The sequence below is a fragment of the Tamandua tetradactyla genome, chromosome 3, assembly GCF_023851605.1.
Source record: "Tamandua tetradactyla isolate mTamTet1 chromosome 3, mTamTet1.pri, whole genome shotgun sequence".
Taxonomy (NCBI): domain Eukaryota; kingdom Metazoa; phylum Chordata; class Mammalia; order Pilosa; family Myrmecophagidae; genus Tamandua; species Tamandua tetradactyla.
The window spans coordinates 176,112,318-176,124,916 of record NC_135329.1 but is presented as its reverse complement, the minus strand read 5'-3'; the positions used below and the strand labels follow the sequence as shown (position 1 = coordinate 176,124,916).

The following is a 12,599-nucleotide window of genomic DNA, read 5'->3' as shown; positions in this document are numbered from 1 at the left end:
ATTTTGGAGAATGAAGGAAATTCTGAGAGAGCAGAACGACATAGCCAGGAGAAGCAGAGAGCCCACCAGCCGCAAAGAAGGAAAACGCCTCCCTAGGAAGCTTCATGAAAGGAAGCCAGGAGAGAAAGCTAGCAGATGATGCCATATTCGCTACATGCCTTTCTAGATGAGAGAGAAACCCTGACCCTCTTCGCCATGTGCCTTCTCACTTGAGAGAGAGACCCTGAACTTCAGCGGCCTTCTTGAACCAAGGTATCTTTCCATGGAAGATACTTTGATTGGATAGTTCTATAGACTTGCTTTAATTGGGACATTATCTCAGCCTTAGAACTGTAAACTAGCAATTTATTAAATTCCCCTTTTTAAAAGCTGTTCTGTTTCTGGTTTATTGCATTCTGGCAGCTAGCAAACTACAACAAGTGGTTTATCTATTTATACCCTTACCAGCAATGTATGATAATGTTAACTGCTCTATTTTCTTTCCCCACTTGATATTGTCAAGCGTTAAATTTTATTTTGTTTTTGTTTCTTTGCCATTCGTGTGGGTGAGTGGTAGCATATATGTGGGTGAGTGGTAGCATAAGAATTCAATTTTTTGAAATTTGTTGAGATCTCCTGTTTATGGTCCAGCATATCTTGGTATTCCATATGCGCTTAAAAGAATGTGTATTCTGCAATTGTTGGGTACACTGTTTTACATATATACATATATGACAAAGTTATTGTGATGTACAGCGTTTTGTTTGTTTGCGTCATTACTTATTGAAAGAGGTGTATTTGAATCTCTAAACCATGACTGTAGGCTATTTTATTAGATGCATATAAATTTAGAATTATTATGTATTTCTTATGAATTAAACCTTTTGTCATCATGTAGTATCCGTTTAACCAGTAAGGTGTTTTGTATTACAGACTATATGTCTGGCATTAATATAACTACCACATCTTTCTTTTGGTTAAAGTACCTGGTATATCTTTCTTTTATATGGCTTAATAATTATTCATCACTTACTTGTTTTGAAAAAATAAAAAAAATAACTAGTGAAGTTGATTTCTTAATGGATGAATATCTTAAAAAGTAGTCAATAACCCCACACACAAATCAGAAGACTCTATGGTAGTAGAAAAACAGAATATCTTTTCTTATACACCTTTTCCTGGTGAATTCATTTAAAATATTTCATTTCCATTTAGTTCTTGTCAATTGCATCTTTAGATAAGTCAAGCCTTTTGAAGTTTCTTTGTTAGTAGCTAAATGTTTTTTGTCTTATTGTGATAGATATCACATATGCATTGAATATTTATAAAACTGTATTTATAGTTTAAATAATAATAGTATATATTGAATAATTTCCAAAACATGTATGTTTAGTTTAAGTAAGGATAATAAGGCCATTGCCCAGATATTTACATTCAGATTAAGAATTACATCACCAATATCAGGAATGTTTTTTTGTGTGCTTTATCAGATTACATTCCTCCTCCAACTGTCTGCAGGTTAACTACTATCCTGATTTTTCTTGTAATTATTCCCCTTCTTTTGACTGTATTCCTGTATCCCTAAACAATATATTTTTTATTTCCCTCTTGGAATCATACTATATGTATTTTTCTGTGAATAAAAGCATATATGTTATTCTGTAATTTGTATTTTTTCATTTGTAACTGATTCCTTTATACTGATTTTTTTCTTTAGGCTGGAAAAAATGAAAAAAGAATATAGAAATTTGAGCACATGGGAAGAAAAAGCTGGCTATATAGAAAACATTCTTTCCCCACTCCTGGAACATAAAGATGCTATGGTAATTAACATAATACATTCTTCCATATATAGCTCTTAATATTCCATTTAAAAATAAGATTATGGTAATTAAAAGTGATGATCAGATATTTGTCCCTTGTGTGCATATATTCCTATTTTAAGAATGTGATATTCAATAATATTGATTAATAATTAAATGTTTTAACCTTTTAACAGCTTATTGTGATATAATTCACATCCCATATTCTCAGAATTGTGTATCCATTGCCACAATCAATTTTAGAATATTTTCATTACCTCCAAAAGAAACCCTATACCTCTTATTTGTCACCCCTCCAATCCCTCCACACCCCACTAACCCTAGCAATAACTAATCTACTTTCTGTTTTCTATAGATTTACCTAATCTGGACATGCTATATAAATGGAATCATACAATATATGGTACTTTGTGACTGGTTTCTTTCACTTAGCACAATATTTTCAAGTTCACCCATGTTATAAAATAAATATATATGTGTGTTATGTACATATATGTATACATATATATATGTATGTATATATTTATCAGTCTCATTTCTTTTTATTGCCAAATGGTATTCTTTTGTATAGATCTAGCATATTTTATTTATCTTTTCATCAATTGATGGACATTTGGGTTGTTTCTACTTTTTGACTATTTTGAATAATGCTACTATAAACATTAATGTACAAGATTTTGTGGGAATATATGTTTTCAGTTCTCTTAGGTATATACCTAACAGTGGGTCATATGGTAACTCTTATTAAGTTTTTGAGCTACTGTCAAACTTTTCTACAGCAGCTATACCATTCTTCATTCTTACAACCTCAGTAGAGCTAGTTATTATTTGACTTTTTGATTCTAGTCATCTTAATAAGTGGGAAGTAGTATCTCAAATGTTTTTATTTGCATTTATCCCATGACTAATGATATCAAGCATCTTATGTGCTTATTGACCATTTGTATATCTTCTTTGGAGAAATGACTATTCAAGTCCTTTCCCGTTTTTTAATTTCTTATCGTTTTATTGTTGAGTTGTAAGAGTTCTTTACATATTTTAGATATTAAACACTTACCAAAATATAAGGTAAGGTTTAATATTTGTTAGTACAATCTATTTTGATCTGGAAATAAAATATTCACAGAGCTCTCAGAAGATAGATAAAACAGTAACTAAGACCACAACCCTGAATGCTATGAAGAGTCATATCATATTAATGTTTTCATTTTTTCAATGTCTGTTTGACGCTAATTGGGCTGAGTTGTTACTATAGGTAAATTGACCAGTATTTACTAACGGAAAATTAGTATGTTAGGGGAAATTTTGTGGGCTCTTCATTAAAGGGTCTACAAACTTTGGGTTCTCAATAGAAGGTTAGCTTTTTATATGAGTCCAGTGATAAGACTCCACCTTAGAATTCTCCTTGGAACTTTGTAAAGATCTGTAGTTGTCATTTTGCATCTCATAGGACATAAGCTATTCCAGTACAAAAGTAAGCTCTCCTGGGGGTATTTTCTTATATACTTGAAGTTATAATATTGCAAAATTTATCTTCTACTCTTTACCTCTCAGACAGTCATCATTAAAATATGCTATCCATTCTTAGATATCCTCTCCCTGGAGCATCAATTCCCAGAGTATATATTCTTTTAAATAGTGCTGTTTGTATTGCTTTTCTCACAAACACTTCTTCTTCTTGTCATCTGTAAATATGGAAGAAAAGTGTTCTATAGTAAAGCAACTTATGAAGGCAGAGGAAGGTTTTTTAGTTGTTTAAACACTTCTCCAACATATTTTCTTTCCTTTGCTTCTAGGAAACTAATACCATTGAGGTACCTGAAATCCTAAGTAATCATCAGTTTGAAGAGAAGCCTGAAAATATTATAAAATCAGGTAAAGAAACTAATTTGATATTTTCACTTATTTATAAGGTAATGAAAATCAAAGTAGTTACATCATAAAAAGAAAATTCATAATTTTCTTTAAGTAGATTTTACTTTTTTATTAGGTAATTATTCTAGTTTGCCAAAGCTGCCAGAATGCAACACATCAGAGAGGATTGGCTTTTAATAAAAGGGGATTTATTTAGTTAAAAATATATAGTTTTTCAAAGGAAAGGCAGCTGGTTTCATCTGAGGTTCTCTCTTACACGGGAAGGCACAGGATGGTCTCTGCTGGCCTTCTCTCCAGGCTTCTGGGTTCTAACATCTTTCCCCGGGGTGATTTTTTTCTGCATCTCCAAAGACCTGGGCTGAGCTGCGAGAGCTGAGATGAGGTATGCTGAGCTGCTTGGGCTGTGCTACATTGAGCTCTCTCATTTAAGCATCTAGCCAATGAAATCAAACATCATTCATTGCAGCAGGCACGCCCCCTAGCCGACTACAGATGTAATCAGTGACAGATGAGCTTCACATGCCATTAGCGTATGTCCACAGCAACAGAACTGGGCACCTTCGCCTGGCCAAGTTGACACCTGAACCTAACTACCGCAGTAATACATATATATTTCATAATAGTTCTGTTATGTAGTATTTAGATTTGAAACATTTCCAAAGAAAAGACTTAGAGCAAGATAAGTTTTTTTTAAATGCTCCTTCACTCCTTTAAGGATAAGGAAGAAGTTAAATCTTAGCTACCATCTATGTAAAGATATTTTTCTTAAGCATTGTCTACTGTAGAGCTATCAGTCTCTTTTTTATGTAGAGGGTGTACATGAGGGAGGGAGACAGAGAGAGATAACTAAATTAGCATTAAATTTGAGAATTTAGCATAAAGTAACAGTAAAAGATTTAATTAATGGATAATATTGTTCATGAAGTTTAATTGAAAATCTGTGAAGAGATTCATTTAGAAAGCAGGTTGAATGTAGATGCGTAATACTCTATTTTTTAAATCTTGGATTCTGCAGGTGTAGAATAATTATTTTTTGTTATAAGACTTTTGCTTCAAGTTAATCATCCTTTCTCTCTTCTTCTACTTCCCTGGCTACTTCAGGCTTTGGTATATTCATTTCCTAACTTTAGAAATCATCTTTAGACTACTCTTCACTTGGATTATTTCATACTTTCCCACAGCAGTCCATTGAAAGTGGTATTATTATTGTCTGCAATTTTACAGATGAGAAAACATTAAGGATCAAACATTAAGTAACCAATCACATTTTATACACACTTGTACTATGCCTATAAAATAAGCTCTTAATCATCCTATTTTATATTTGAGGAAATTAATGCTCAGAAAAATAAGCTGTTTCAAGTCATAGTTAATTTTGTTTTCTACCAGACTTCTGCATTCCTTTGTGTCTTAATTCTTTATTGTTTCTTTCTCTCCTCTTTAGGTTTTCTTTTTCTACTCACTAAACATAAATTCCTTGTATTTCTAGAAAATTTTTACAAATATTTCCATCAGCCTCCCTTGAATAATCCTATTTCCTCTGGTGTCACTCATCTTTTTTTTTTTTTTTTTTTATTAACAGAAAGAAAAAAAAAAGAAATTAACACAACATTTAGAAATCATACCATTCTACATATGCACTCAGTAATTCTTAACATCATCACATAGATGCATGATCATCGTTTCTTAGTACATTTGCATCGGTTTAGAGGAACTAGCAACACAACAGAAAAAGATATAAAATGTTAATATAGAGAAAAGAAATAAAAGTAGTAATAATAGTAAAACAAACAAACAAACAAAAAAAAAAAAACAAAAAAAACCCTATAGCTCAGATGCAGCTTCATTCAGTGTTTTAACATGATTAATTTACAATTAGGTATTATTGTGCTGTCCATTTTTGAGTTTTTGTATCTAGTCCTGTTGCACAGTCTGTATCCCTTCAAGCTTCAATTACCCATTGTCTTACCCTGTTTCTAACTCCTGCTGGACTCTGTTACCAATGACATATTTCAAGTTTATTCTCGAATGTCCATTCACATCAGTGGGACCATACAGTATTTGTCCTTTAGTTTTTGGCTGGACTCACTCAGCATAATGTTCTCTAGGTCCATCCATGTTATTACATGTTTCATAAGTTTATCTTGATTTTTAAGGAAGTTCCCTTGTATTCCTATCTATTGAAGTGTTTTCAACAGGAAAGGATGTTGAATCTTGTCAAATGCCTTCTCTGCATCAATTGAGATGATCATGTGATTTTTCTGCTTTGATTTGTGGTGTATTATATTAATTGATTTTCTTATGTTGAACCATCCTTGCATACCTGGGATGAATCCTACTTGGTCATGATGTATAATTCTTTTAATGTGTTGTTGGGTACGATTTGCTAGAATTTTATTGAGGATTTTTGCATCTGTATTCATTAGATAGATTGGTCTGTAGTTTTCTTTTTTTGTAATATCTTTGCTTGGTTTTGGTATGAGGGTGATGTTGGCTTCATAGAATGAATTAGGTAGTTTTCCCTCCACTTTGATTATCTTGAAGAGTTTGAGGAGAGTTGGTACTAATTCTTTCTGGAATGTTTGATAGAATTCACATGTGAAGCCGTCTGGTCCTGGACTTTTCTTTTTAGGGAGCTTTTGAATGACTAATTCAATCTCTTTACTTGTGATTGGTTTGTTGAGGTCATCTATGTCTTCTTGAGTCAAAGTTGGTTGTTCATGTCTTTCCAGGAACCCGTCCATTTCATCTAAATTGTTGTATTTATTAGCGTAAAGTTGTTCATAATATCCTGTTATTAACTCCTTTATTTCTGTGAGGTCAGTAGTTATGTCTCCTCTTCCATTTCTGATCTTATTTATTTGCATCCTCTCTCTTCTTCTTTTTGTCAATCTTGCTAAGGGCCCATCAATCTTATTGATTTTCTCATAGAACCAACTTCTGGTCTTATTGTTTTTCTCTATTGTTTTCAATTTCATTTATTTCTGCTCTAATCTTTGTTATTTCTTTCCTTTTGCTTGCTTTGGGATTAGTTTGCTGTTCTTTCTCCAGTTCTTCCAAGTGAACAGTTAATTCCTGCATTTTTGCCTTTTCTTCTTTTCTGATAAAGGCATTTAGGGCAATAAATTTCCCTCTTAGCACTGCCTTTGCTGCGTCCGATAAGTTTTGATATGTTGTGTCTTCATTTTCATTCGCCTCTAGGTATTTACTAATTTCTCTAGCAATTTCTTCTTTGACCCACTTGTTGTTTAAGAGTGTGTTGTTGAGCCTCCATGTATTTGTGAATTTTCTGGCACTCCGCCTATTATTGATTTCCAACTTCATTCCTTTATGATCCGAGAAAGTGTTGTGTATGATTTCAATCTTTTTAAATTTGTTAAGACTTGCTTTGTGGCCCAGCATATGGTCTATCTTTGAGAATGATCCATGAGCACTTGAAAAAAAGGTGTATCCTGCTGTTGTGGGATGTAATGTCCTATAAATGTCTAAGTCAAGCTCATTTATAGTAATATTCAGATTCTCTATTTCTTTATTGATCCTCTGTCTAGATGTTCTGTCCATTGATGAGAGTGGTGAATTGAAGTCTCCAACTATTATGGTATATGTGTCTATTTCCCTTTTCAGTGTTTGCAGTGTATTCCTCACGTATTTTGGGGCATTCTGGTTCGGTGCGTAAATATTTATGATTGGTATGTCTTCTTGTTTAATTGTTCCTTTTATTAGTATATAGTGTCCTTCTTTGTCTCTTTTAACTGTTTTACATTTGAAGTCTAATTTGTTGGATATTAGTATAGCCACTCCTGCTCTTTTCTGGTTGTTATTTGCATGAAATATCTTTTCCCAACCTTTCACTTTCAACCTATATTTATCTTTGGGTCTAAGATGTGTTTCCTGTAGACAGCATATAGAAGGATCCTGTTTTTTAATCCATTCTGCCAGTCTATGTCTTTTGATTGGTGAATTCAGTCCATTAACATTTACAGTTATTACTGTTTGGATAATATTTTCCTCTACCATTTTGCCTTTTGTATTATATATATCATATCTGACTTTCCTTCTTTCTACACTCTTCTCCATGCCTCTCTCTTCTGTCTTTTTGTATCTGACTCTAGTGCTCCCTTTAGTATTTCTTGCAGGACTGGTCTCTTGGTCACAAATTCTCTCAGTGACTTTTTGTCTATAAATGTTTTAATTTCTCCCCATTTTTGAAGGACAATTTTGCTGGATATAGGAGTCTTGGTTGGCAGTTTTTCTCTTTTAGTAACTTAAATATATCATCCCACTGTCTTCTAGCTTCCATGGTTTCTGCTGAGAAATCTACACATAGTCTTATTGGGTTTCCCTTGTATGTGATGGATTGCTTCTCTCTCACTGCTTTCAAGATCCTCTCTTTCTCTTTGACCTCTGACATTCTAACTAGTAAGTGTCTTGGGGAATGCCTATTTGGGTCTAATCTCTTTGGGGTGCGCTGCACTTCTTGGATCTGTAATTTTAGGTCTTTCATAAGAGTTGGGAAATTTTCAGTGATAATTTCTTCCATTAGTTTTTCTCCTCCTTTTCCCTTCTCTTCTCCTTCTGGGACACCCACAACACGTATATTTGTGCGGTTCACATTGTCCTTGAGTTCCCTGATACCCTGTTCAAATTTTTCCATTCTTTTCCCTATAGTTTCTGTTTCTTTTTGGAATTCAGATGTTCCATCCTCCAAATCACTAATTCTATCTTCTGTCTCTTTAAATCTGTCATTGTAGGTATCCATTGTTTTTTCCATCTTTTCTACTTTATCCTTCACTTCTATAAGCTCTGTGATTTGTTTTTTCAGTTTTTCTATTTCTTCTTTTTGATCAGCCCATGTCTTCTTCATGTCCTCCCTCAATTTATCGATTTCGTTTTTGAAGAGGTTTTCCATTTCTGTTCGTATATTCAGCATTAGTTGTCTCAGCTCCTGTATCTCATTTGAACTATTGGTTTGTTCCTTTGACTGGGCCATATTTTCAGTTTTCTGAGCGTGATCCGTTATCTTCTGCTGGCGTCTGGGCATTTAGTCAGATTTCCCTGGGTGTTGGACCCCACAGGTTGAAAGATTTTTCTGTGAAATCTCTGGGTTCTGTTTTTCTTATCCTGCCCAGTAGGTGGCGCTCGTGGCACACGTTTGTCTACGGGTTCCACCAGTGAAAGTTGCTTTGGGTCCTTTAACTCTGGAAAATTCTCACCGTAGGGGAGGTTCGGCAGCCGAAGCATCTTGGAAGAGTGCCAGCCGGCCCAGGGTTCCGAACGCGGGGAGGGTCGCCGGCCGCCGCAGCATGGGAGAGCTTCTGGCCGAATTACCTAGTTGGCCCGGGGCGCCAAGCGTGGCGGGAGGGCACCAACTGTCGCAGCCCAGGAGAGTGCACTGTTCCCAGCCGGATCGGGGAGTCCCGTGTTTGGAAGGGACCCCCCGGTCACTGTTCTCCGCAGTCTGGGGATTTCCAACCGAACTCTCTCAGTTGGTCTGGGGGGCCTCGCGTGGTGGGGGCACCAGCCGCCGCGGCCCAAGGGGACCGCCTGTCCAATTCTGCCAGCTGGCCTGGGAAGGAGGAAGGGAGGGACTCCGGCCGCTTGCTGTCCCACCCAGGAAAGCCCGCGCCCCTCGGTGATCTCACCGGAGCTGGTTCTCCCAGACAGTCAGCCGTTCCAGGATGGGATACGCCGTCCCTTTGATCTCTGTCATGGCTCCGGGAGCTGCTCTGTATTGTCTCCACTCCCCCAGTAGCTGTTCTGGAGGAGGAAAGGTGAGGGTGGCAAGGCTGTCGAGGCTGGTGGCGGCGGAGGCGGTGAACGTGGAAGAGGGGAGAGGAGGGTGGGCGGGTCAGCTGCTGCGGGGCGTGGGCGCCGTGCGGCGGGCCGGCGGACAAAGAGGGGAGAGGAGGGCGGGGTGTCACTCATCTTTATTCTAGTATCTTTTGGGTCCTAACTCTATTACTGACCATCTAGAATTTATTTTCTTTCCTGTTAACTTTCAGCAAAATACTATTTATATTTTAGTTTCCTGCTCAGGCAAACACCATGTAGTGGGTTGGTTTAAATAATGGGATTAGCTCATGGTTTTGAGTCCAAATAGAGATGACACCAAGGTGATGCTTTCTTCCCCAAGACTGGAATTCTTGAGCTGGCTACCGACAGTCCTTGGTCCTGGGTTCCTCTGTCACATGGTTGTGCACATGGTGGCCTCTCCTGGCTTCTCCCTTTTCTTCTACATTCCACTGACCTTCAGCTTCTTTCTTCTCATGGCTTCTTCTCTGTCTGAATTTCATTCTGTTTATAAATGATTTCAGTAAGAAGATTAAGACCCATCCTGATTGATTGAGTTGGGCCGCTCTTTAACTGAATTAATCTCATCAAAATGTCCTGTTTACAATGGGTTCACCTCCACAGAAAAGTTTAAGAGCATGTTTTTCTGAGTACATGGAGCTCCAAACCACCACAGTTTGTACCTGTTTTTATGTCTTATATTGATATCTTATCACTTTATGTATGTTTCATTTTTCTTCCATGCTTGTTCATTTACCATTCCCCCATCTTTCCAAAGATTCATCAGCCTATTTTTACTAGTTTTTATCTTCGGATAGCTCCTTCAGTGTAAAGTTCTGTGTTCTTAGTAAAAAAGGTTGAAGTAGTATTTTGTCAGTATATATATATATGTGCATATATGTGTTTATTGTTTTATGTAAAAGAAAATACTTTTTATTTATTTCTTAACAGATGTCCCTTTCATAAACGAAGAAGCAGAAACTATTCCAGAGAAGGTAAGAAAACTTCTCCTAACAGTCACTATCTGATGAAAGAATGAAAAGAATTTGTAAGTGGAGAAATATTTAAAGATGGAAAACAAAAGGCACCCAACAAGTTATTCAGGTGATTCATGGCTATTTCTGGTATGTCAATATGTGTACAATTACACAATTCATGTAAGTCAAATTACAGTCCTGAAAGAGAAGCTTCAGCATAAAATAGTAACATTTAAAAATACATGGTCAATTTTATGCTATGTATGTTTTCCCACAATAAAAAAAGTAAAAAGAAATACTTATGAAGATGGGGGAAATACATAAGAAAAAAAGTATGAAGTTTACCATAATGATCTTAGAAAAGGATACCACAAACCTAACCAAATTCTTTGCTGTTTCTCACCAAATTTAATATATTGTAAACTTTTCCCATTGAATATTATGTATTTATGAAAGTAATCAGTAGAATATAGAGCTCACATAATATAATTTGCTTTTCAGCTAATTTTACATAAGCTATTCATTCCTTAAAGCAGTGAAATCCCTGTGTAAAATAAAAAAAAGAGTGAAAGGTTATTTTATACTGTTTGATAAATGGGATTTAAGATTTCCATCCTTAGCAACAGTGGTTCCCACATACCATGCCGTCTTATTGTTTTCTCCAATACTAAGGGAGAGAAAGGGAAAAGGCATATAGAGAATATTTCATAAAGCTAAATTTATTTAGCTTAACAAAGTTTCTTTTTTTAATGATACCATTTTTGTGCATTACTTTGCTATTAAGACTATTTTGTGATATTCTGGTGATCATATAATGACAATAAAATATCAGACCCTCAGATTTCCTTTTTAAATATAGATATTACTGATTTATAAAACCAGGACATATGAGAATCACTGTTTTATAATAGTGTGATCATTTTTATGGATATTTCATAGTCCATGATTTCAGACAAGTAGAGAATAGGTATAACCAGGCTTATGAATGTTTCAATTCATATTTAGTAAGGAATATAATAATATATAGATTATTTATATGATAAATATAAGTATTAAATTGATTTTAACTCCAGTTTTATTAATTTTGAACGTTTTATAGTCAATAGTGATTAATTGGTAGCTTACTTTATTGAAATATTTTCTAGTTACCGGATAATGATGCTAAGAAAGGCCTAACTCTGCCAACTCTGAACCAGTCGTACCAAGATGATTCAAATGCTATTCCTCCTATAAGTGATGAATCAAGAAAACAAATACAACCTTGGATAAACATTTTGTCCCCAGAGAACAAACCATATTCACAAGAACTCCAAACTGAAGCTGTACCAGAAATCAATGATGGAAAAGTGAAAAATGAATTGTCTTCGTTAGAAGTAAATTTGACAGATAGATATCCAAGCCCTTTTAAAACAAACTCATCTCACTCAGAGGTAAAGTTCAGAAGTATATGTATAAATCCAGGTGGAATAAGGAGGAGAAACTTAGATTCGTCTTCAATAGAAATTAGGTGCCAAAGTAACAGTGTAGGCTTAGCTAGAAAGACGACCACAAACCTAATTTCTCCAGATTCAAAATCAGAAGGTAGCTTTCAAAGTCAAGATCCAAAAAAAGACCTTGAACTAAAGTTAGACCAGAACTAAAGGTGTCTGCCCTCATCTTAGAATTATCAGACTAGGAAAAGCAAAATAATTTATTTTTTAAAGCTAAATACAAATAAATGCATAAGGCATTCAAATGTTTCCACATGGAAATGTGTCTAAGTATATTAAGCATCCATAAATAACTTATTATACTAATCAAATGAGAAGCAAAAAACTGAAGAAGAATCAGTGATCTGAGATTACTTTGTCACATGGGTTTTGTGGGAAATTCAACTGGAAGTTTTACAATGATAAAATGTAAATTAAAGGAAAAATTAAAAACCCAGGAAGTTATATCAGTGGAAAATTTTAATAAAACTGTTGTGTTATAGGAAATAGCATATGTTCTCCCTGTTAAAAGTAATTTATGGTTTTAAATAAGAATGATATGCACATTTAAGGGTACATCAGAGTAAAGCCTTTCTCAAAATGGTAATTATTCTACTTAGATCTTTAAACCTTATTTGAATCACTGTTGAGGTAGCACATGAAGCAATGTAAAAAGGTATACAAGT

At 35.0% G+C, this 12,599-nt stretch overlaps 1 protein-coding gene and 1 long non-coding RNA gene across 8 annotated transcripts in view; one reads left to right on the top strand and one right to left on the bottom strand.

Annotated features, from left to right (window-relative positions):
• CATSPERT (catsper channel auxiliary subunit tau) overlaps positions 1 to 12,599 on the top strand; it is a 197,608-nt gene that overhangs the window by 80,373 nt on the left and 104,636 nt on the right. For all 7 annotated transcript variants that reach the window (XM_077154705.1, XM_077154704.1, XM_077154706.1 and 4 more), the window contains 4 exons: positions 1,697 to 1,802; positions 3,599 to 3,677; positions 10,419 to 10,462; positions 11,590 to 11,874. In XM_077154705.1, coding sequence (XP_077010820.1) covers positions 1,697 to 1,802; positions 3,599 to 3,677; positions 10,419 to 10,462; positions 11,590 to 11,874 — 514 coding nt within the window. The remainder of the gene's footprint in view (positions 1 to 1,696; positions 1,803 to 3,598; positions 3,678 to 10,418; positions 10,463 to 11,589; positions 11,875 to 12,599) is intronic.
• Positions 1 to 12,599, bottom strand: part of LOC143677970 (uncharacterized) — a 92,948-nt gene that overhangs the window by 14,030 nt on the left and 66,319 nt on the right. Inside the window, exon 2 of the long non-coding RNA XR_013172998.1 lies at positions 3,350 to 3,487. This is a non-coding gene — a long non-coding RNA (uncharacterized LOC143677970). The remainder of the gene's footprint in view (positions 1 to 3,349; positions 3,488 to 12,599) is intronic.